The 25,088-nt window shown below is 43.8% G+C and overlaps 2 protein-coding genes across 9 annotated transcripts; both read left to right on the top strand.

Moving 5' to 3' along the window:
• The first annotated feature begins 4,738 nt into the window (after window positions 1-4,738).
• LOC129850227 (uncharacterized) lies at window positions 4,739-7,809 on the top strand. Its single transcript, XM_055916734.1, has 9 exons — window positions 4,739-5,152; window positions 5,230-5,304; window positions 5,437-5,475; window positions 5,587-5,661; window positions 5,974-6,078; window positions 6,167-6,301; window positions 6,486-6,773; window positions 6,915-7,057; window positions 7,764-7,809. The coding sequence occupies exons 1-9, from the start codon at window positions 5,072-5,074 to the stop codon at window positions 7,807-7,809; spliced, it is 987 nt and encodes a 328-aa protein (XP_055772709.1). The 5' UTR covers window positions 4,739-5,071.
• Window positions 7,810-8,806: 997 nt separating this feature from the next.
• Window positions 8,807-21,110, top strand: LOC129850226 (tectonic-like complex member MKS1). 8 transcript variants are annotated; one of them, XR_008758728.1, is made up of 13 exons: window positions 8,807-9,048; window positions 9,230-9,352; window positions 9,461-9,513; window positions 10,235-10,332; window positions 10,947-11,075; window positions 11,204-14,106; window positions 15,015-15,078; window positions 15,203-15,396; window positions 17,759-17,799; window positions 18,306-18,423; window positions 18,897-18,957; window positions 19,191-19,314; window positions 19,455-21,101. XR_008758728.1 is itself a non-coding variant. In XM_055916732.1 (6 exons), exons 1-6 carry the CDS (start codon window positions 9,024-9,026, stop codon window positions 11,358-11,360), a joined length of 585 nt encoding a protein of 194 aa, XP_055772707.1. In that variant the 5' UTR covers window positions 8,807-9,023; the 3' UTR covers window positions 11,361-15,187. The 8 variants fall into 8 exon arrangements, 1 of the variants encoding a protein (XP_055772707.1); XR_008758726.1 differs by having other exon boundaries at window positions 11,204-15,078; window positions 19,455-21,106; XR_008758732.1 differs by lacking the exon at window positions 18,897-18,957 and having other exon boundaries at window positions 11,204-15,078; window positions 19,196-19,314; window positions 19,455-21,110.
• The last annotated feature ends 3,978 nt before the right edge of the window (window positions 21,111-25,088 follow it).

Below are 25,088 nucleotides of genomic sequence, written 5' to 3'. Positions count from 1 at the left end.
ATAAACACCACGCACAGATAGGAGAAGACTTTTGTAGGATGGCCTGTTGTCAAGAAGGGCAGCAAAGAAGCCACTTCTCTCCAGGAAAAACATCAGGGACAGACTGATATTCTGCAAAAGGTACAGGGATTGGACTGCTGAGGACGGGGGTAAAGTCATTTTCTCTGATGAATCCTTTTCCAGATTGTTTGGGGCATCCGGAAAAAAGCTTGTCCGGAGAAGACAAGGTGAGCGCTACCATCAGTCCTGTGTCATGCCAACAGTAAAGCATCCTGAGACTATTCATGTGGGGTTGCTTCTCAGCCAAGCTAGTGGGCTCACTCACAATTTTGCCTTAGAACACAGCCATGAATAAAGAATGGTACCAACACATCCTCCGAGAGCAACTTCTCCCAACCACCCAGGAACAGTTTGGTGACAAACAATGCCTTTTCCAGCATGATGGAGCACCTTGCCATGAGGCAAAAGTGATGACTGAGTGGCTCGGGGAACAAAACATCAATATTTTGGGTCCATGGCCAGGAAACTCCCCAGACCTTAATCCCATTGAGAACTTGTGGTCAATCCTCAAGATGCAGGTGGACAAACAAAACCCCACAATTTCTGACAAACTCCAAGCATTGATTATGCAAGAATGGGCTGCCATCAGTCAGGATGTGGCCCAGAAGTTAATTGACAGCATGCCAGGGCGGATTGCAGAGGTCTTGAAAAAGAAGGGTCAACACTGAAAATATTGACTCTGCATCAACTTCATGTAATTGTCAAAAAAAGCCTTTGACACTTATGAAATGCTTGTTAAATGCTTGAATTATACTTCAGTATTCCATAGTAACATCTGACAAAAATATCTAAAGACACTGAAGCAGCAAACTTTGTGGAAATTAATAATTGTGTCATTCTCAAAACTTTTGGCCACGACTGTACATTTATAGACTTCCAATATAGAATGCTTTCAATGCCTTACATTTGAAATTAGTTAATATACAAGATAAAACATCTTCTGGGGATATTCACAGCATGATACATGTCCTGACGAAATATTTAATTTCATAATCACCTCTGTTTTTGCCTAGTTTCACTTACAATAGTACTTTCGAGTGTACAATTAGCCCCATGATTCAATTTGCGATGGTGATCCGCTAAGCAAAGTCAGCCAAAACTTAAAACCAACATTAATATGGAAAATTCAACATACAAGTTTAAGTAGAAACAAATGTAAATTAAAAAAACTCCTATTCCCCAAAATGGGAGAATTAAACAATATTTATCTTTTTGAGAATATGGGAATGGTCTGTGGACACTTAATAAGGGACAGTCATGTCGAGTGTGTTTCATTTGGTGATCTCATGAAGGACAGGAAACACACATAACTGTATCTCTTAGTGTACATTTCCCAGCTGTCAGTTTTACATCTGACTGTTGTATAAGATGAATGAATAAGTATAAAAATACTTTTGAAAAGCTAACAATGAGATTTAGTCTTCTAAATCAGAATTGGTTGTTTTATGGTAACTTATGCACAGTCAGTAGCCACGTCCAGTTGAGCACAAACATGATGAGACAGCCCCTTTTCTACCGAAGTATAAAATCCCCCGTGACGCAATTCACACCAGACCACGGTGTAAACTAAGGTTGCAAATGGTAGCGTTGGTTACACGGCTAAAAATGGTTAAACTCTAAAACATTGCCACAGAAGGAGCAGATCTCATACGAGGCCTTTTCAGTCTGCAGCTGGAAATGTATGTAGCCTAGGACAAAGAATACCGACAACCGCCGAAACATCTATTCTATGTGACGACATGGGTATGCCTGACGTATCCACTAGGGACGCAACCAGAGACTTTTCTGTCGACTCCCTCCAGCATATAAACCGGCGACAACAGAGAGAGACAACAACATGTTAAGTAACCCATGTATGAACTAATTGTGATTGTGTTTTATGTAATTCTCTGATTAAGTTAGTTGATAAATAAATAATTAAGACAATTTATATTTTGCTGATTCATGATTCTATGCTAGGGTTGGTGCAGATATCCAAGGGTTTGCAACATTCAGTAATGACACTGAAGAGGTAATAAAATTCATTAATAAGAGACTGTTTTGATAAGATATGAAAATATCTGGGGAGTTATATTTGGGAAATTGACACTCTATAAACAACAATTTTCCGTGTTGCCCCAACTTCCTCGTTAAAGTTACATGATTAGTTTAATTGCGTAATTAAACTACACATGGCGAATTGGTTTGATAATATACAGTCTTCACATTTTATGATAGTCAACAACACGAAAGCATATAACTTTTGCTGACATCACACATATACATTGTAATTTTCGATTTACCTGATATAGTAGGATGGCTAACATTGGATGTCTGCGAAGGTGTTGTCTTCTAGCCAAGATATGAAATGCAATCATAATTGACTGTAGTGCATATAAGGCACACACAACAGTTCCATGATGACTGAAAACACAACCGTGGGATGAACAAGTGACACATTTCTGGGCGGTCCATTTAAAATTAAATAATTCTTCCCTCGCCCCTTGCCCTGCAAGTGTCAACTCATCAGACGTCATGATACGTCATCACTTTTCTGCTCTTTTGCACACCAGTATCTCTCACCAGTATCTCTTTTGCACACCAGTACTTGCACATCACAATCTGCTCATCTATCACTTCAGTTGTCACGTTCGTCGTCCTCCTCATCTGAGGATGAGTAGTAAGAAGGATCGGAGGACCAATGCGCAGCGTGATATGAATACATTGTTACTTTTATTAACGAATAACACTGAATAACCTTACAAAACAATAAATGGACAAACCAACAAAAATGCAACAGTCCCGTATGGTGACATAAAAAAAGACACAGAAACAGGAACAATCACCCACAACCCACAATACAAAACAGGCTACCTAAATATGGTTCCCAATCAGAGACAACGACTAACACCTGCCTCTGATTGAGAACCATATCAGGCCAAACACATAGAAATAGACAAACCAGACTTACAACATAGAATGCCCACTCGGATAACACCCTAACCAAACAAAACATAGAAACATACAAAGCAAACTATGGTCAGGGCGTGACATCACTGTTAATTTGCTAAATTTTAATTACTTCGCTACTATGGCCTATTTATTGCCTTACCTCCTCACGCCATTTGCACACACCATATATAGACTTTCTTTTGTTTCTATTGTGTTATTGACTGTACGCCTGTTTATTCAAAGTTAAATCTAGAATTGGCTTAATATTTCGCAAAAAAGCATCCTTCACTCATGCTGCCAAACATACCCTTGTAAAATTGACCATCCTACCGATCCTCGACTTCGGCGATGTCATTTACAAAATAGCCTCCAATACCCTACTCAATAAATTGGATGCAGTCTATCACAGTGCCATCCGTTTTGTCACCAAAGCCCCATATACTACCCACCACTGCGACCTGTATGCTCTCGTTGACTGGCCCTCGCTTCATACTCGTCGCCAAACCCACTGGCTCCAGGTCATCTACAAGATCCTGCTAGGTAAAGTCCCCCCTTATCTCAGCTCGCTGGTCACCATAGCAGCACCCACCTGTAGCACGCGCTCCAGCAGGTATATCTCTTTGGTCACCCCCAAAACCAATTCTTCCTTTGGCCGCCTCTCCTTCCAGTTCTCTGCTGCCAATGACTGGAACGAACTACAAAAATCTCTGAAACTGGAAACACTTATCTCCCTCACTAGCTTTAAGCACCAGCTGTCAGAGCAGCTCACAGATTACTGCACCTGTACATAGCCCATCTATAATTTAGCCCAAACAACTACCTCTCCCCCTACTGTATTTATTTATTTATTTATTTTGCTCCTTTGCACCCCATTATTTCTATCTCTACTTTGCACATTCTTCCACTGCAAATCTACCATTCCAGTGTTTAACTTGGTATATTGTATTTACTTCGCCACCATGGCCTTTTTTTTGCCTTTACCTCCCTTATCTCACCTCATTTGCTCACATTGTATATAGACTTATTTTTCTACTGTATTATTGACTGTATGTTTGTTTTACTCCATGCGTAACTCTGTGTTGTTGTATGTGTCGAACTGCTTTGCTTTATCTTGGCCAGGTCACAGTTTTAAATGAGAACTTGTTCTCAACTAGCTTAACTGGTTAAATTAAGGTGAAAAACTGTTGTTGTTTTTTAAAATCAGAAGTGTCCACTTTATTTGAGGGCTGAGGGGAGAAGGTGTGTATTTTAAGTGTTTGGGAATGCAGCCCTAGTGTGTTGTATTGGGGTTATGCCACAGAGCATTATGGGGGTTCTATGTGGTGAGACATTTAGTGACGTTGGATATAGATTAAAAGTGAAGAATGATGGTTGAGCATTTTTTTTAAATATTATTCAATTCAAATTCGTTTTTTCAAATTACAGGAGAGCGAGGAGGTATATTACAAATAGTTTTCTTGGTTTTAGAACTTTATTTTTGTTTGCAGTTAGCAAGGCAAATTTAAATAAATTACACGAACTCCAGTAGCTAGCGTTACCAGCGCGAGTGTGCATTTATCTCCTCCAGAATGGTAGAATGGCCAAAGCTGTCGAAAATGTTGTGGATTTTTTGGGTTGAAGAACCATTTTCATTCTCTGGGGTACACGGAAAAGGTGCGAATTAAAAGCGAGGGTCGACCTCTGCTTGAGATCAGTTTCATGAAGAAGGTGAGGGCGTTCAATACTAACAAGAATCAAAAGTATAACTGGTTAAGCACATCACGTTCGTTATTGAGCTACAACCAGTGAGAAGATGATGCCACCAGTCCGGCTCCAAACAGGCCTTTTTCTTGTGACGTATTATGCGCAGTCATAAAGCTGTGACCTAAAATGACGTAACCATGCATTCATTCACTACATAAACTGTTCAGATTGATTTAATCTGTACAATAGTTTTCTTCACTCAGGTTGTTGCAGGTAATCTTTGGCCTTTTGGGGCACCTCCTTCCCAACATAAATATACATATATAGGGAATAGGGTGCCATTTGGGATGCCATCTTTGTGTGTGTGAGTCAGGATGTGTTTTGTGTCAATTAATTGATGGAAATGTTTCCCTCAGAAAGAAAGATGGATCGTAATGATGAGAGAATAAAAAGAGCTTTAAGACGCCGCCCTTATGTGGTAAATATAAAATATTTGTTTGTTTTGTCCTGTTTTTGTTATATTATCACATTTTAAATTGAGTGTTGTGTTGACAGTTGAAACCAGTGAGGGTGAACAGCCCTGATTCCGTGTTGTGGCCAACCGGCAAGGTGCACAGAAGGCCAAAGCCTGTAAGTCATATCTGACCTGAAACAAAAACACATACACATTAGTTATGCATTCTGCATGTACAAACTGCAGTTATCAGAATGAAAGCAAATGCAGATATCCCTATCTATCCTCATTGAATGCTGTCTTGACAGTCTACTTCAGTGCAGACCCCTCAGATCCACAAAAGGCCTGTAAGTTACATTCAAATTCAACCACATAACAGTACTTATATTATTTATTGATACACAATTCAAGGCCAAAATGACCAAAGCAGTGTTGAATTCATTCTTTACTGTTAACAGCCAATCATTGTGAGCTATGGGCAGGACCAAACATCTGGGGATGGATGGAGCGTCAATCCAGAGCCTCTCAGCCAGGTCAGACATCTCTGCTGTTCCCATAGAGACACAACAGATAGATCAATCTGTTGATTCATATGGCCATTTTGGTTGGGTTGGTTGAATTGACAATCATCCATTTGAGATGCTAAAAAATCCTATACTATGGAAGGTCTTTAGCCCCACCCCTAATGTTATGGGAGTTGCAATGATTGCATTTTCAGTTACCCATGTATTGCTCACTACTTGTACAACCATGTTGGATTGCCTATGTATTCTACATTTCCTTGAGGGTTAATGCCAGTGTATTCTATGGCTGCCATGAGTACATGCCTTTCTCTGTCTCCTCAGTCTGGAAGGGTGACTCGGCTGATAGAGAGAAAAAATGATGACGTGATCTCATCCTCCAGTTCTGATGACTTTTCCATCTACTCCTTCACTGACTGTGAATCGGAGGTAAGAGTTGTACCCTACCGTCCATGGCTTTGTTGAGTGACATCACTGTGAGGAGGATGGTCTCTGACTAGTTGACTCTGATACACAGTGTGATGATGAGGATCATGAAAGGAGGACACCACCTCTGAAAGTTGAGAATGGAAAGGTGACAAAGCTTGACGTGAGGGATATGGACGAGGATGATGATCTGTCTCTCCACTCCTTCGATGAGTCAGACTTCCTGGTAAGTTCTGCATATATCTTCTTTTTTTTAAATATATACATGGGGGATTGGAAATGATGCAGGTAATTACTTATTGAGTGTAGTCATGTATATGCAATGTGTATAGAGTAGTTAGAAAGTATTTCTACAGCTTGTGTTGAAGATAGCACTTTCCTATATGTTACTTTACTTTCTGGTCCGACAGAGCCCAGGGAAGGTCTCAGGTCCTGTATCTGTCAAGAATGGCCTCTCTCCTCTTGTGACCTCAGCACACCGGACCCTGGCTGAAGCCCTACGGGCCCTGCCCTCTGCTGTAGGCTCTCCCTACCCAGTAAATGTCCCAAGGCCTCTGACTCCTCTCAGCCCTGTCATTATCGCTCTGCCCCGAACAGAGAACTTCCCATACCGCCACAGCCCTCGCCTGGCTCCCATCACCAACCTGAGCGAGACCGGCAGGAAGCTGCTCCAGGAAATGGCTGGAGTGGCCCCACAGGTGAGAGGAAATACAAGAAGGGAATATTGGCCTTAAGTCCTTCTATAGTATTGCATAAGTCCTTCTATAGTATAGTATAGCTCAAGAGAAGAGAAAACCCATAAGCTTACATTACTTTATCTCCTTGTCCAAAATATTCAGGAAGGGAAGGTCAATAAGAAAAAGAAGGGCAAGGCCAAAAAAGTAGTAAAACAAGAGAAGGCCAGTAAGATACAACAGATGGGAAATGTTGGAGAAAGTAAGGAGGAGGACAAGAAAGAGGAAAAGAAGAGTCTGAGGAAGAGGTTAGGAAATAGAGGAGGGAGAAGTGGAACATAACCAGGGAATACTAGACTAGAGAATTAGAGAAATAGAATGAGGTAGCAGAGAAAGAGCAGCTATCTGATGTGTAATTGCAAACTTAAGCAATAAGGCACGAGGAGGTGTGGTATATGGCCAATATATCACGGCTAAGGGCTGTTCTTTATCACGACGCAACACGGAGTGCCTGGATACAGCCCTTAGCCGTGGAATATTGGCCATATACCACAAACCCCCGAGGTGCCTTATTGCTATTAACTGGTTACCAACGTAATTAGAGCAGTAAAAATAAATGTTTTGTCATATTCGTGGTATACGGTCTGTTATAAACTGGGTGGTTCGAGCCCTGAATGCTGATTGGCTGACAGCCGTGGTATATCAGACGGTGTACCACAGGTATGACAAAGCATTTAATTTTACTGCTCTAATTACGTTGTTAACCAGTTCATAATAGCAATAAGGCACCTTGGGGGTTTGTGGTATATGGCCAATATATCACGGCTAAGGGCTGTATCCAGGCACTCCGTGTTGTGCATAAGAACAGCCCTTAGCTGTGGTATATTGGCCATATACCACACCCCCTCATGCCTTATTGCTTAAATATACCACGACTTTCAGACAATCAGCATTCAGGGTTCGAACAACCCAGTTTATAATACTATTTATTCTCCTGTGGTTTTTGATTGACAGGTTTCTTCAGTGGCTGCTGCCCAAACTGAGATGTTCAAAGAAATAATCGCCATCTATTGTTTCTACCACACACACACACACACACACACACACACACACACACACACACACACACACACACACACACACACACACACACACAGATTTTGAGTATTGGTTACTCCTACAACACACACAAATGTAATTTCAGAGACAGGAACTATGATTAGCAAAATACATATATTGGTCTCATTCTTATCTTTTGAGACATGCAGCATTATTAACAAAACAAAAATGATATTGATCCCCATACAGCCTATGATAATGAGTTGGATTTACATGTTTAGGCTTGGAAATATAGCCAGGAGAAGCAGGGTCAACATCTCTACTCATGCCATAAGTGCCATGACATCTTTAGTAACCACAGAGAGATAAGACCTCTGTCTCCACAGTCTCCTCCAAAGGACTGCACCAACCTTAGGGCAGTGTCACTGGTATTGGGGTCTTAGGTCTCCTTTGGCCAAAGTGAAGAGGTGAGGGCCCCTTACTGGTCTCCTTGCAATATCTGGTCTCCCACACAGAGATGGAAATCTACACCTGTTTAGACCCTGGAGGATATGGCTTCAGATGAGAGATGCAGAACGTAAAATCTTCAAACACATTGAAATGCAAATTCAGAACCATTGTACACTGAAGTGGAGCATGCATCTGGTCTGAAGCATGTCAAAAGAGTGCAAATGAACTGGGACTGGAGGACTGTATCACATTTTAACTAAATTAGCATGTATCTGATGTAGCTACACTTATCTGTACTTGAATTGTGCTGTTTGAAACGTGCATTTCCAATAAAGCTTTTTAAATTGCAATTATTTGTGTCAGACAGATTTTTGTCTTAATTAATTACATCAGGGGTTCTTAAACTTTTTACAGCAAGGGAATATTATTGTACTGATATTATCTTACCTGTTATCAGTGGAGGGGGTTTATTCTGCTGCTCTGGAATGTATCCCACGGTAGGTGGCGGTAGTGAACCAATAAATAGTTGGATTGCTCGCCAGAAACCCAACCAGGCAGGTAGGCTGTTGTTACCATGCAACGAGCAGACGCTTGTGAAAAGTACTAGCTACAAAATTGGCTAAATGCCTGTTGCTGTATACATAGCGCGCGTGTGTGTATGTTGCTAACCTAGCTAGTTAGTTAGCCATTCATAAAGTTCCTAACGTTACATCATGGCAGACGGCTGGAGCACCGACATCGGAGAGGTTGCCTACCGTTCCCGGGATGTTGTCAAAAACCTTACAATTAAGTAAGTTGCAGTTGGCCTTTGTGTGGCTTTTATTCCTTGCATTGCCATACAAGCAAGACACTGTCTTTAGCTAATGTTAGCTCTCAAAGCAGATGATGATAAACACCCAGTATATTGCTTGAGTTGCCTGAGTTTGCCATGAAAACATGGCATTTGTTTATATTTACAATGGTGTTTACAGGATCCGTATTCAGAGAGTCACCTTCGCAGCAGCCCTCTCTCAACACCTTCAGCAGCAGGTTTTTGACTCAACAGGAGAGGGGAGGCATTGAGCTGGACACCCTCAACTCACAGGCTCAATCAGGTATTAACACTGTTTTGAAACAGAAAGATGTTAGATGCTTCTTAGTTGAGTAGATGTTATTTTCGTGGTGGCTAGATATAGACCAGAACATCTTGGTTTTGTTTTCAGCTGGAGATGGTGAGGAGTTAGTGGTAGGCAGGCAGGAGAAGCTGTTCAGTCAGGTAGGTCCTCTACCAGTGTCCTTATAACAAATAAGACTTCACTGTTTAGGATAGTTTGATGTTGCATAGTAAGGTGTGTGTGTGTGTGTGTGTGTGTGTGTGTGTGTGTGTGTGTGTGTGTGTGTGTGTGTGTGTGTGTGTGTGTGTGTGTGTGTGTGTGAGCACACACAATATGAAGTGGTTTTGTTCCAGAGTGAGTCAGTATGCCAGACTCCACTGGAGAGACAATACCACAGAGATGATGGCTCTGGAGCGGGCAGACTGACCTGCAGGATTTTCACCTACACTGATTCTGACTGCTATATCAATTGGGAAGGGGTGGGTTTTTACTGAATCTCCATTTCTGTAATGGTTCTGTAACCACAGATGCTGGGAGAGGGGCAGCAAGTACTGGGTGAGGATTTACTAATAAATAGACATGAAACTAAAGAAGAACAGAGTCTGGACAAGAGAAACAAAACATTATCAATGCAGACACAGGAATGAAACTGAGGAAGTGACAGATATAGGGGAGGCAATCAATGACGTGATTGAGTCCGATGAAGCGTGTAACGATGGTGACAGATGTTTGTAATGATGAGCAGCCTGGAGACCTCGTGCTCCAGAGAGGGGGAGCGGGAGCAGATGTGACAATTTCATTATTCAAAACAAAGCATTTACCTAATTTCTGTCCCAAAGAAACGTGAGTGTTTTAAAGCTGTTTTTGATATACTCATTACAGGATTCCCAGAGTATGGTGACGCAGGTCAAGTCCAACCCTACCTTCCTGGCACATAGGATGGCCAATGTCAGACACAGACGACATGACAGACACCCAGTGTAGGTCCCTGTTACTCACCAACGTGAATTATTATTAAAGGGAATGTAACTGAAGCAACATGTCACGGCTGTCTTCCTCTTCTTACTTTGAAGAGGTGTAGCAAGGATCAGACCTATACGCAGCGTGGTAGGTGTCCATGTTTTAATATAGAAAACTGAACATGAACACAAATACAAAAACGTGAACAAACCAAAACAGTCCCGTGTGGCACAAACACTGACACAGGAAACAATCACACACAAAATACCCAAAGAACATGGCTGCCTAAATATGGTTCCCAATCAGAGACAACGATAAACACCTGCCTCTAATTGAGAACCAATCTAGGCAACCATAGACTTACATAAACACCTATAATGAACACAACCCCAAAACTCTCCAAAAACCTGCTAGACAGTACAAACACTCTAGACGAGACAAAAGCACACAAACCACCCTCGTCACACCCTGACCTAACCAAAATAATAAAGAGAACAAAGATAACTAAGGCCAGGGCGTGACACAACATTGATGTGTGATGTGCTGCTTTGAAGACAAACAGTGTACCGGTATGTTCACATTACACCATACCCTTGTATGCAAAATGTGTTTGTGGTATTCTGTTGGTCTGCAGTGACAGCACCGTCCCCAAGTCCAGGCTGATTACCTGGGAGCCCTCGAAGGACTTTATGAAGATCAGCTACGTGGTCAACACACCTGTACAGACCATGCACATCATGGGGGACCTGGGACCACCAGGCAAGTGAGTAGCACAAGGGAAAAAACCACTATGTAGCCTGTGTACTTATTACACTGCTTTGTATGTAATAACTTTGAAGTACATTCCAATTCAGGAATTGAAAAGTGGCATTGTATTCTTGTATTCCTCAGACTTGGCCAAAACGAGAAGGAATGCTTGTTGTGCACGATAAGAGCAGATGGAAATGGAGTGATTACCATCAAACCAGACATAAACAAAGTTGTTTCATCAGCAAAGGTCATCTCAAGTCTGATTTTATTTGTCACATGCCGAATACAACAGGTGTAGTAGACCTTACAGTGAAATGCTTATTTACAAGCCCTTAACCAACAATGCAGTTTAAGAAAAATAAGTGTTAAGTAAAAAATAATTATTTTGGACCTAGACTTGGTGCTCCGGTACCGCTTGCCGTGCGGTAGCAGAGAGAACATTCTATGACTAGGGTGGCTTGAGTCTTTGACAATTTTTAGGGCCTTATTCTGACACCACCTGGTATAGTGGTCCTGGATGGCAGGAAGCTTGGCCCCGGTGATGTACTAGGACATACTCACTACCCTCTGTAGTGCCTTGCAGTCAAAGTCTGAGCAGTTGCCATACCAGGCAGTGATTCAACCAGTCAGGATGCTCTCGATGGTGAAGCTGTAGAATTCTTTGAGGATCGAGGACCCTAGAGGTGCCCCCGTGTTGAGGATCAGCGTGGCGGATGTGTTGTTACCTACCCTTACCACCTGGGGGCGACCCGTCAGGAGGTCCAGGATCCAGTTGCAGAGGGAGGTGTTTAGTCCCAGGGTCCTTAGCTTAGTGATGAGCTTTGAGGGCACTATGGTGTTAAACGCTGAGATGTAGTCAATGAATAGCAGTCTCACATAGGTGCTTATTTTGTCCATGTGTGGAGTGCAATAGAGATTGCATCATCTGTGGATCTGTTGGGGCGGTATGCAAATTGAAGTGGGTCTAGGTTTTCTGGGATAATGGTGTTGTGAGCCATGGCCAGCCTTTCAACGCACTTCATGGCTACAGATGTGAGTGCTACGGGTCGGTAGTCATTTAGGCAGGTTACCTTAGTGTTCTTGGGCACAGGTACTACTATTACAGACTCCGACAGGGAGAGGTTGAAAATGTCAGTGAAGACGACTGCCAGTTGGTCAGAGCATGCTCGGAGTACACGGCCTGGTAATCTATCTGGCCCTGCGGCCTTATGAATGTTTACCTGTTTAAAGGTCTTACATAGGCTGCGGAGAGCATGATCACACAGTCATCCGGAACAGCTGATGCTCTCATGCATGTTTCAGTGTTACTTGCCTTGAAGCGAGCATAGAAGTTATTTAGCTCGTCTGGTACGCTCGTGTCACTGGGCAGCTCTCGGTTGTGCTTCCCTTTGTAGTCTGTAATAGTTTGCAAGCCCTGCCACATCCGACGAGCGTTGGAGCCGGTGTAGTATGATTCGATCTTAGTCCTGTATTGACACTTTGCCTGTTTGATGGTTCATCGGAGGGCATAGCGGGATTTCTTAAAAGCTTCCGTGTTAGAGTCCCGCTCCTTGAAAGCGGAAGCTCTACCCTTTAGCTCTGTGCGGATGTTGCCTGTAATCCATGGCTTCTGGTTGGGGTATATACGTATAGTCACTGTGGGGACGACGTCATTGATCCACGTATTGATGAAGCCAGTGATTGATGTGGTGTACTCCTCAATGCCATCGGAAGAATCCCAGGAACATATTCCAGTCTGTGCAAGGAAAACAGTTCTGTAGTTTAGCATCTGCTTCATCTGACCACTTTTTTATAGACTGAGTCACTGATGCTTCCTGCTTTCATTTTTTCTTGTAAGCAGGAATCAGGAGGATAGAATTATGGTCAGATTTGACAAATGGAGGGCGAGGGAGAGCTTTGTACGCATCTCTGTGTGGGGAGTAAAGGTGGTCTAGAGTTCGGTTTTTCCCCCCTCTGGTTGCACATTTAACATGCTGGTTGAAATTAGGTCAAACTGATTTAAGTTTCCCTCCAGTAATGTCCCCGGCCACTAGGAGCGCTACCTCTGGATGAGCGTTTTCCTGTTTGCTTATGGCGGTATTCAGCTCAGTGAGTGCGGTCTTAGTGCCAGCATCGGTCTGTGTGTCGACAGCTATGAAAAATATAGATGGAAACTTTCTAGGTAGATAGTGTTGTCTGCAGCTTATCATGAGATGCTCAGGCGAGCAAAACCTTGAGACTTCCTTGGATATCGTGCACCAGATGCTGTTCTATCCTGCCGATAGTGTATAACCCGCCAGCTGTATGTTATTAATGACGTCGTTCAGCCACGACTCTGTGAAGCATAAGATATTACAGTTTTTAAGGTCCCGTTGGTAGGATATATGTGCTTTTAGTTCGTCCCATTTATTTTCCAGCTATTGTACGTTGGCTAACAGTGCGGATGGAAAAGGCAGATTAGCCATTCGTCGCCTGATCCTCACAAGGCACCCCGATCTCCTTCTGCGAAATCTACATATTTTTTTCCTACGAATGACAAGGATGAAGGCCTGTTCAGGTGTCTGGAGTAAATCCCTCTCGTCTGACTCATTACAGAAAAATTCTTTGTCCAATTCAAGGTGGGTAATCGCTGTTCTGATGTCCAGAAGCTCTTTTCGGTCATAAGAGACGGTAGCAGCAACATTATGTACAGAATAAATTTCAAACAATGCGAAAAAACTAACAAAATAGCATGGCTGGTTAAGAGCCAATAAAACGTCAGGCATCCTCTCTGGCGCCAGTACAACTTTATAAGTCCATGTTACGGGGAACAAAGATAATTTGTTTTTCTGAAGGGTTTGGTCACAGATCTGCCAGTTCAGATCAAATTCCACATCTTGTTGCCTGCCTCAGGACTCAAACCAGTGACCTTTCAGTTACTGGACTAATTCTCTATCTTCCACCTTCTAACTTATTTTTTTATTTCTCATTTATTTAACCAGGTAGGCTGGTTGACAACAAGTTCTCATTTACAACTGCGACCTGGCATCGGCGTCCTAGGCAAAGTTCCCTTTACACTATCCCATGTGCGTGTCTCATGATCTGTTAATGAAGTAGTCCTGCCTGTAAGTTTAATATCAGTGTCACCCTCAGCTCAGGAGGGCATTACATCTTGGTCTAATGGTCAAGCCACTGGTTTTTCCCATGGGAGGCCCGGGTACAGATCCTGCCCATGAAATATGCACACCTCTCCCAAAGCAAAATTCCACTACCACCAATGTAGTGTTTTTTTTGCAAACAGCAATGGTGTAATGCCCCTTTTGTCTCAAACCCGGGTCTCCCTGCCCGTAGGCAAACAAATATATTTTAGTGAATTCAGGAGTTCGCCCCAAACAGGTTTTGAACCTGGGTCCATCAACTGTCAAGCCAACACCTTAAGTGCTACGCCAAGATGCCCAAACCTTTCGTTGAGGTCGCTCGGTGTTGGATTAAGGTTGCTACATTACCTCCTTCCTTGGGGAGAGCTTGCCCCCACACTTCTTTATAGCAAGTCTCTCACATGTACACATCTTTGATGGCTTCACAGGCACTATCCCACTTCTGATACCAATGTAACAAATTTGGGGGTAGCTCCAACTGGGACTTGAACCCCGGTCCAGTGACTAGCAAGCCAACACCTTATCCATTACCTCAAGAGATCAGAAGGTGTTAAGTGTTGGGTTAAGCTTGCTACAATATATACTTATATAGGGCAATGTGTGATCTGGGTGAGGCAGCATTGCCACTAGTGCTCCCAACACAGCCAAACACCTTCTTAACCTTACCTAACCTAAAGTCAAATACATTTAGACAAACCACCATGTGAGCAGCAAGTTTAGGGTTAATGGAGTGAAGTTGGTGATGGGTAGGACCACCAGTATGAACTATATGTCTATGAAGGTATTACAAACGGGATGGATGCTCTTCATCAACACCATCTTTTCTGTGAAACTAGATATCAGCAATCAATCAACAAGACTAATGAAATGGAGCAAATGAAGACGTTAGATCTGCTAAAGGTAATATATTATATTCTGAAACTCATTTCTTAGTGGTAGAGCTTGTATATGATCTGTCAACCCTGAGAGGGACGCTCTCTCTCCTCCCCTTCCCCCATCTCTCTTTGCATGTGCCTCGGCAAAGTTTCCCCTAGATACAGATCTAGGATCAGCTTCCCCTCCCCAAACCCAACAAGGACCACTAGCGGGGGGAATTCAAACCTGATCCAAAGCCAGGGTCTATTTGGGGAACTTGTCCCATCCCCCACAACTCTACATGTGGATGCGGCTTTCTCCAGCTCACCATGCTCACAAAGAAAACAGCAGTGCATTTCAGCTGTAAGTATTTTGAAGTTATGAAAGAGATTTGCGTCAGTTCAAATCTGGCATCAGGACAAAATGTGATTCATAGTCACGAATATATTTTAAGTATTTTAATTAAACTCAAACGATAAATGGTAAATGCAATTTTCGAATATACGGGTTCACTGGATCTCCGCGCAGGGTAGATCAGAGAACTGTGGAATGTACTCAAAATAGTAGTTTTATACTATGACAAGTTTATTCTCAACTTGTCCAGTTGGCCTATCATAGTAGTGGTTTAGCATGGTTCATACTCTTGCTCCTCCTTTGTGGACCCCCAAACTTGTCCAAGCCCCTTGGCGTTTTCCTTCTCCACATCTGGTTGTTGGGTAGAGCAGCTCCATCTTGAGTCCCCCTCGACCATTCACTGAAACAGTTCCTAATATGGTATTGTCCAGTATTCTAAACTCCTGGTTGGTCTAGAGAGATGCACCCCTCCTTTCTCCAGACTGTCCACAGCTTTTATGGCCTGTGGTGGTCAGTTTTTACACACCTACCCCCCTCTGTATTATGTGTGTGTGTGCAACAAAACATAATTCACCTTCAATCAATATGCTAACAGCCTATAGTGCATAAACATAAATCCTAACAGTTACTAGCGATATTATTTTAAATTAATTTACCTAGCTTCGTTATTATTCAACAATAACTCGGCCAATGTAGTTGTAGCGGGCCACATTTCGTCGATGCATGGAAAAGTATTAGCTATGGTGAAGCATTATGTTAGCTAGCTAGCAGCATTTTTCCTGGCTATACTGATAGGTTAATTAGCCGGCTAGCTGCTAAAGGTTGCTGGAGTAGACATTAATACATTCCGGAATTGATTATTATTGCATTGCTTATCTTTGCTATGATGTTTTAGATGTTCTCATATGAAAGAATTTTGTGTTGTGCATAATGTTAAATTCCATACGAGTAATGTTAAACTAGCTACTGGTAGCTAGCTACATTGTATTGCAAATGTGGTCCTAGCTCGTTAACGTTAGCTTTCCTGTGGCAGGACGAGTTATTTGCACAAGTCACAATGTGAGACATTTTGTTTAGAGGTGATTGTATTTTGAAATGGCAGCTAGGGATAGGCATTTGGAATATTTCACTATTCAAATATGGATATTGTAAGAAAAACTTTTATGCTCATATATGCTTGAAGCCAAGATGGGCCTTTGTATCTATGCATTGGCCTTTAGTAACAAAGGGCAAAGCAAATGAACTTATATTGCAGGTGTGTTTGCAGTATGTTGCACAACCTGCTTCTGGCATGCCATACTAATGTTTCCACATACAGCCAAGAAAACAGGAACTGGGTCAACCGCAGAGGTCTAAGGGACTTCATCTTGTGATGACATATCTGCTGATGGCTGGAAGACACACACACACCACCCACGCACATTCACACTCAAACACAGAGAACCACACACACCGCATTAATACCTAATAGAGCTTCTAGGGATCCTAAGCTTATGAACATTGTGCACCCGCGGCAGTTGGGAAATTCAAAACAGACATTAAGCAAGGGACATTCTTCAACAACAATGGTGGACCAATAAGCATGGACTACGCCCGGACCAGAGCCAACCAGAGGACCAGGACTTCAAAGAATCAACCTACTTTCTGTACTGTATATAATCTGTAATCAACCTGTTTTAGGGGCTCTCTTCTTTTAGCTCACTCGGAGTTCTAAGACGGAGCCCCGCATGCGCAGTACCAAATATATTTACTCTGAATAAACTGCTGATTGTTAAACTTTAACTCCTCGTCTGAGTCGATCCTTGACCGACTCGCTCACCTGTGCACCTCACCTTTTATCAACAGAACATCCGGATGGTCCAAATACATTTCTTTATTTTGGGAAAATATGTTTTGTTTGCAGCAGGACTGGCAGAGACAGTGCGGTGCTAGAAGGGAAGGTTTGATTGGGAGAGACAGTTGTTTCTGCCATAGGTAATCTGTCATACTATACATTTATTAAAGACATGTCTATTTTAAAATTGTTCTCGTCAGAATGTAGTAGAGTTAAAATGGTTATTCCATCAAACTTCCAATTATTAGAATAGTACACAACGCAGAACAGAACAACCAGGTTGAGGGTCAGTGGCCAAAGCCCGCGAACAGGAATATTCCAAGTTCAGACAGAGGGGGTAGTCAGATCGCTATGGTCGCCAGGAATTTTACTTTTGGTGTCTATTTTTAATTGTTACGCTACTGGTGCTGCCTGTTGATGTTAGGTAGGCAGCTACAGTAGCTGAATGATGTTAACATCTTCGGGGTTTATTTCATTAAATGTATTTTATTTCATCCGTGTGCTTGTCACCTACTAACACCCTGGTACTACCCGTAGCTCCCGCTCTCCTCAGTCCGAGAAAACACTGAGAGAGAAAGGTATGTGTTGTAGATTACTCCTTTGTAGAACTCCATAACGTGAAATAAATAAAACATCCCAAGGTTAATGCTGTAGATATTGTTATAAGGGGGTGTGAGGCTATTGAAACATGTCACTCAGAGTTTTATTGTTGTTATTAATGTAGTTTACAGAGTGCTAAAAGTGCTGCTGTTGCTAGCTAGCATGCCTTTCTGTGATGCAGACGGTTAGCTAAGCTGCCGACTGGTGTTGGCGTTGCATTATGGGAGATGTAGTTTGGTCCTCTAACGTCTGAATGGAATATATATGCGATTTCACGTTTTAACTTGTTTATGTTGCAGTGTTTTTTGTACATGAGTTGTTGTATTTTGGTACTGTCAACACTGAAAGCACCTAGCAATGTATTGGGGATGTGAGACAGGATATGTGTTTTGCCTTTCTTCATGCTCCTGTGTAGAACAACTTGTCAGATGGTGCATTGGAGACTGATGTGTTCCTGTCCTGTCTTTTCACAATAATATTGCAGATCAACATAAAAGCCTAAAAGACAGCCGTGGTGTCGCTCTTCATTTCTTGGTTCTCCTGTGGTACATAAGAAACCCGCTACAAGAACATGGATAAAAGCAGGAATCTCTCGTGCCAAGGTATGTAGCCAACCGTCAACCACCCCCCCCATTTCCTGCATTTTAAAGTGGCAATCGGCAGTTGCAAAATCAATTTTTGGACATGCAATTTAATGATATATAACCATTGATTCTTGAAGAATATAACTTATAATGCCTCATGAGCTTAGTTCAACTGTTGTACCCCATCAGAACTCAACATATAAGCATGTTTTACTTCAATGTGGGTAAACAAAATGTAAACAAACACTATATCGCCTCAAAACATGGTTAAACATGAATCAATCCACTAATGGGAGGGAAATGTAGCCTCAATTAGCTGTTATTGGCAGAGAGATCTCAAACTCTTTGTTATTGGTCTATTAACTTAGACCACCTGGGGATGTCACCAAGCAAGCCACCAATGCAAAACCTGCTGATTTAGAATGTCTTATGTAGATTGTATTTTCAATCAGCAACTATCAGGAAGTTACACTGATACATTTTTTTCATAGATTCATCAGCTGTTATACAAATATGATACAAAACACCAGCTGAGTGGCACCGGCTGCATCAGTGAGTATGAACCTGACAGCGAAAGCTCGAGTGACAGGTGTTCAGAACTTACTCGGCCTGGTAAATTTGTGATGGTAGACACCGGCTGCTTTCGTAAAGCAAGGGATCAGCCGCAGTCTACCGTCAAACTTACCAGGCTGAGTGAGTTCTGAACAAAAATGTAATGTTGTTGCTAGCTAATATGTGGATTTCTTGTTACTCTTATGTATGTTCCATCTTTTTGTGTTTTACAGGCAAGCCTGGGAAAGAACTGAAAAAACGCACTAAAGAGTCAAGACAGACACCAGAAAGAGACCCAAGAAGACTTGGACGCAGGGTCAGAGGACAGCGAGGGATGTTCAGAAAACACTCAGTCCGGTAAGTTGGTGAGGGTACACTTTGAGACTGCTTACCTGACACGGAGGAAGTCTTTTCTTTTTATCTCCTCTCCCTTACCTCCCTATGCCCTATTGTGTTGGACCATCATGTGTTTTAATCTTTCCTTTGTTTGCGATTAGGTTTGGAGAATGACTTCTCAACCCAAGAGGCCTAAGAGCAGCTGTGAGAGAGCATCAGTTTGGAAGCATTTGGGAAAATGTAGTGGTAAAGAAGGTTCCCGGCAAAGAGGGTTGCCTGTTATGGGTCAGAGCCAGCTCTCAAAAAAGAACATGTAAAGACAAAAAAACCTGGTGCTCAACAAAATGCAAACATACAAGGCTCTCCGCAGCCAGTAAAAGGCTAGCATGCCACGAAGCTGAAGTTCACACAGGTGAATGGGAGTGTTGTAAAAGACAAAAAGCTTTTTAGACATAGCTCTAAAATGCAGGTCCTAGTTGAGCTTGTGGGCTTGTTCTGCTCTTTTTTTCTTTTGTGGTGGAAAACTTAAGTGTGTCGAGCATAACACGTCAACCCTGTTACCAATAGATAAAGGCTAGACAATTCTTAGCAATTTTATTTTTGTCTGAAACTTCCAATTCAATGCTAGCTGTGGGATGGATCCTGGTTCAAGTCCAGGCTCTGTCGCAGCCGGCTGCGACCTGGAGACCCATAGATTGGTGCACAATTGTCCCAGCGTCATCCTGGTTAGGGGAGGGTTTTTATTTATTTTCGTTTTTTATTTTTGTTTTTATTCATTTGAATATGGTCTTTATAACAGAAGGTAAAATTAGGTGAACTTTTAGTTATGAATATGAACTGGCAATATTCTAGTGGCCATTCTTCGTTGCAATAAGCCCATGAAATAATATCAGTTTTTATGATGCTGGTAAAGATAGTACCTTTACCTAACTTCGCAGTGTAGCCTATAGGTTATACACTGTGTGTACAAAATAATAAGGACACCTTCCTAATATTTAGTTAGCCCATCCACCCCCTTTTGTCCTCAGAACAGCCTCAATTTATCAGGGCATGGATTCTACAAGGTGTTGAAAGTGTTCCACAGGGATGCAGGCCCATGTTGATGCCAATGCTTCCCACAGTTGTCAAGTTGGCTGGATGTCCTTTGGTTGGTGGAACATGAGCGTGAAAAACCCTTCAGTGTTGCAGTTCTTGACACAAACCGGTGTGCCTGGCACCTACTACCATACTCCGTTCAAAGGCAGTTGAATCTTTTGTTTTGCCCGTTTACCCTCTGAATGGCACACATACACTATCCATGTCTCCAGGCTTAAAAATCATTCTTTAACCTGTCCTGTCCCCTTCATCTACAAGTGACATCAATAAGGGATCATAGCTTTCACTTGGATTCACCTGGTCAGTCTGTCATGGAAATAGCAGGTGTCCTTAATGTTTTACATTTACATTTAAGTCATTTAGCAGACGCTCTTATCCAGAGCGACTTACAAATTGGTGCATTCACCTTATGACATCCAGTGGAACAGCCACTTTACAATAGTGCATCTAGATCATTTTAAGGGGGGGGGGGGGGGCAGAAGGATTGCTTTATCCTAGGTATTCCTTGAAGAGGTGGGGTTTCAGGTGTCTCCGGAAGGTGGTGATTGACTCCGCTGTCCTGGCGTCGTGAGGGAGTTTGTTCCACCATTGGGGTGCCAGAGCAGCGAACAGTTTTGACTGGGCTGAGCGGGAACTGTACTTCCTCAGTGGTAGGGAGGCGAGCAGGCCAGAGGTGGATGAACGCAGTGCCCTTGTTTGGGTGTAGGGCCTGATCAGAGCCTGAAGGTACTGAGGTGCCGTTCCCCTCACAGCTCCGTAGGCAAGCACCATGGTCTTGTAGCGGATGCGAGCTTCAACTGGAAGCCAGTGGAGAGAGCGGAGGAGCGGGGTGACGTGAGAGAACTTGGGAAGGTTGAACACCAGACGGGCTGCGGCGTTCTGGATGAGTTGTAGGGGTTTAATGGCACAGGCAGGGAGCCCAGCCAACAGCGAGTTGCAGTAATCCAGACGGGAGATGACAAGTGCCTGGATTAGGACCTGCGCCGCTTCCTGTGTGAGGCAGGGTCGTACTCTGCGGATGTTGTAGAGCATGAACCTACAGGAACGGGCCACCGCCTTGATGTTGGTGGAGAACGACAGGGTGTTGTCCAGGATCACGCCAAGGTTCTTAGCGCTCTGGGAGGAGGACACAATGGAGTTGTCAACCGTGATGGCGAGATCATGGAACGGACAGTCCTTCCCCGGGAGGAAGAGCAGCTCCGTCTTTCCGAGGTTCAGCTTGAGGTGGTGATCCGTCATCCACACTGATATGTCTGCCAGACATGCAGAGATGCGATTCGCCACCTGGTCATCAGAAGGGGGAAAGGAGAAGATTAATTGTGTGTCGTCTGCATAGCAATGATAGGAGAGACCATGTGAGGTTATGACAGAGCCAAGTGACTTGGTGTATAGCGAGAATAGGAGAGGGCCTAGAACAGAGCCCTGGGGGACACCAGTGGTGAGAGCGCGTGGTGAGGAGACAGATTCTCGCCACGCCACCTGGTAGGAGCGACCTGTCAGGTAGGACGCAATCCAAGCGTGGGCCGCGCCGGAGATGCCCAACTCGGAGAGGGTGGAGAGGAGGATCTGATGGTTCACAGTATCGAAGGCAGCCGATAGGTCTAGAAGGATGAGAGCAGAGGAGAGAGAGTTAGCTTTAGCAGTGCGGAGCGCCTCCGTGATACAGAGAAGAGCAGTCTCAGTTGAGTGACTAGTCTTGAAACCTGACTGATTTGGATCAAGAAGGTCATTCTGAGAGAGATAGCAGGAGAGCTGGCCAAGGACGGCACGTTCAAGAGTTTTGGAGAGAAAAGAAAGAAGGGATACTGGTCTGTAGTTGTTGACATCGGAGGGATCGAGTGTAGGTTTTTTCAGAAGGGGTGCAACTCTCGCTCTCTTGAAGACGGAAGGGACGTAGCCAGCGGTCAGGGATGAGTTGATGAGCGAGGTAAGGTAGAAGGTCTCCGGAAATGGTCTGGAGAAGAGAGGAGGGGATAGGGTCAAGCGGGCAGGTTGTTGGGCGGCCGGCCGTCACAAGACGCGAGATTTCATCTGGAGAGAGAGGGGAGAAAGAGGTCAAAGCACAGGGTTGGGCAGTGTGAGCAGAACCAGCGGTGTCGTTTGACTTAGCAAACGAGGATCGGATGTCGTCGACCTTCTTTTCAAAATGGTTGACGAAGTCGTCTGCAGAGAGGGAGGAGGGGGGGGGGGAGGGGGAGGAGGATTCAGGAGGGAGGAGAAGGTGGCAAAGAGCTTCCTAGGGTTAGAGGCAGATGCTTGGAATTTAGAGTGGTAGAAAGTGGCTTTAGCAGCAGAGACAGAAGAGGAAAATGTAGAGAGGAGGGAGTGAAAGGATGCCAGGTCCGCAGGGAGGCGAGTTTTCCTCCATTTCCGCTCGGCTGCCCGGAGCCCTGTTCTGTGAGCTCGCAATGAGTCGTCGAGCCACGGAGCGGGAGGGGAGGACCGAGCCGGCCTGGAGGATAGGGGACATAGAGAGTCAAAGGATGCAGAAAGGGAGGAGAGGAGGGTTGAGGAGGCAGAATCAGGAGATAGGTTGGAGAAGGTTTGGGCAGAGGGAAGAGATGATAGGATGGAAGAGGAGAGAGTAGCGGGGGAGAGAGAGCGGAGGTTGGGACGGCGCGATACCATCCGAGTAGGGGCAGTGTGGGAAGTGTTGGATGAGAGCGAGAGGGAAAAGGATACAAGGTAGTGGTCGGAGACTTGGAGGGGAGTTGCAATGAGGTTAGTGGAAGAACAGCATCTAGTAAAGATGAGGTCAAGCGTATTGCCTGCCTTGTGAGTAGGGGGGGAAGGTGAGAGGGTGAGGTCAAAAGAGGAGAGGAGTGGAAAGAAGGAGGCAGAGAGGAATGAGTCAAAGGTAGACATGGGGAGGTTAAAGTCACCCAGAACTGTGAGAGGTGAGCCGTCCTCAGGAAAGGAGCTTATCAAGGCATCAAGCTCATTGATGAACTCTCCAAGGGAACCTGGAGGGCGATAAATGATAAGGATGTTAAGCTTGAAAGGGCTGGTAACTGTGACAGCATGGAATTCAAAGGAGGCGATAGACAGATGGGTAAGGGGAGAAAGAGAGAATGACCACTTGGGAGAGATGAGGATCCCGGTGCCACCACCCCGCTGACCAGAAGGTCTCGGGGTGTGCGAGAACACGTGGGCAGACGAAGAGAGAGCAGTAGGAGTAGCAGTGTTATCTGTGGTGAGCCATGTTTCCGTCAGTGCCAGGAAGTCGAGGGACTGGAGGGACGCATAGGCTGAGATGAGCTCTGCCTTGTTGGCCGCAGATCGGCAGTTCCAGAGGCTACCGGAGACCTGGAACTCCACGTGGGTCGTGCGGGCTGGGACCACCAGGTTAGGGTGGGCGCGGCCACGCGGTGTGAAGCGTTTGTATGGTCTGTGCAGAGAGGAGAGAACAGGGATAGACAGACACATGGTTGACAGGCTACAGAAGAGGCTACGCTAATGCAAAGGAGATTAGAATGACAAGTGGGCTACACGTCTCGAATGTTCAGAAAGTTAAGCTTACGTTGCAAAAAAATAAAAATAAAATACAAGATCTTATTGACTAAAATGATATAGTACTGCTGGCTGGTGAAGTAGCCTGGCTAGCAGTGGCTACGTTGTTGAAAGTGAAGCTGGCTAGGTAACCTCGACAATTTCACTAAATTTCTCTAAACTACACAATTATCGTGGATACAAGGACAGCAAAGACAACTAGCTAACACTACGCTAATCAAGTCGTTCCGTTGTAATGTAAGTTTCTACAGTGCTGCTATTCGGTAGAAGTTGGCTAGCTAGCAGCGTTGGCTAGGTAGGAGGACGGCAGCGCGGCAGGCGAAAAATAGCTGGCTAGCTAACCGATAATTACTCAAAGCTACACAATTATCTTAGATACAAAGATAGCAGAGAAAACTATGTAGCTAGCTAACACTACACAAGTCAAGTCGTTCCGTTGTAATGTAATCGTTTCTACAGTGCTGTTAATTGGTGGCTAGCTGGCTAGCTAGCAGGGTTTACTACGTTACGTTACGTTAGGGCGAGAATACCTGGCTAGCGAACCTCAGCGAACCTTGATAACTACACAATTATCACCGATACAAAGACGGCTATGTAGCCAGCTAAGTAGCTAGCTAAGATCGAACAAATACAAATCAAAGATAGCAAAGACAACTGTGTAGTCAGCCAACACTACACTGATCAAGTCGTTCCGTTGTAATGCACTCGTTTCTACAATGCTGCTATTCGGTGGCAAGCTGGCTAGCTAGCCGTGTTGGCTACGTTGCGTTACGTTAGGGCGAAAATAGCTGGCTGGCGAACCTCAATAACTACACAATTATGTTTGATGCAAAGACGGCTATGTAGCTAGCTAAGATCAAACAAATCAAACCGTTGTACTGTAATGAAAATGAAAATCAGACCGTTGTACTATAATGAAATGTAATGAAAAGTTATACGGTAGACGGTGGACGTTTGCTAGCTGCTGGGCAGATAGCAGTGTGGACTACGATAGGCGACGAAATACGATGATTACGCAATTATCTTTTATACACAGACGGCTAAGTAGCTAGCTAAGAAGAAATTGCTAAGGTTAGACAAATTAAACCGTTGTACTATAATGAAATGTAATAAAATGTAATGAAAAGTTATACTACCTGCAGAGCGAATGCAAATGCGACCGCTCGCTCCAAACCGGATGTCACGGATGT

The sequence above is a fragment of the Salvelinus fontinalis genome, unplaced genomic scaffold (assembly GCF_029448725.1).
Source record: "Salvelinus fontinalis isolate EN_2023a unplaced genomic scaffold, ASM2944872v1 scaffold_1889, whole genome shotgun sequence".
NCBI classification, from domain to species: Eukaryota; Metazoa; Chordata; class Actinopteri; order Salmoniformes; family Salmonidae; genus Salvelinus; species Salvelinus fontinalis.
This window is presented reverse-complemented; position numbering and strand designations above follow the sequence as displayed.

What these genes read in the sequence shown, in the direction of transcription:
- LOC129850227 (XM_055916734.1), top strand. Translation starts at nt 5,072, where the DNA reads ATGGAAATGTTTCCCTCAGAAAGAAAGATGGATCGTAATGATGAGAGA. An exon ending in TGCACAGAAGGCCAAAGCCT is followed by an intron (nt 5,305 to 5,436) that starts GTAAGTCATATC and finishes CTGTCTTGACAG; the next exon opens with TCTACTTCAGTGCAGACCCC. An exon ending in TGGCTGGAGTGGCCCCACAG is followed by an intron (nt 6,774 to 6,914) that starts GTGAGAGGAAAT and finishes CAAAATATTCAG; the next exon opens with GAAGGGAAGGTCAATAAGAA.
- LOC129850226 (XM_055916732.1), top strand. Translation starts at nt 9,024, where the DNA reads ATGTTGTCAAAAACCTTACAATTAA. An exon ending in CAACTCACAGGCTCAATCAG is followed by an intron (nt 9,353 to 9,460) that starts GTATTAACACTG and finishes TTTTGTTTTCAG; the next exon opens with CTGGAGATGGTGAGGAGTTA. An exon ending in GACCTGGGACCACCAGGCAA is followed by an intron (nt 11,076 to 11,203) that starts GTGAGTAGCACA and finishes TGTATTCCTCAG; the next exon opens with ACTTGGCCAAAACGAGAAGG.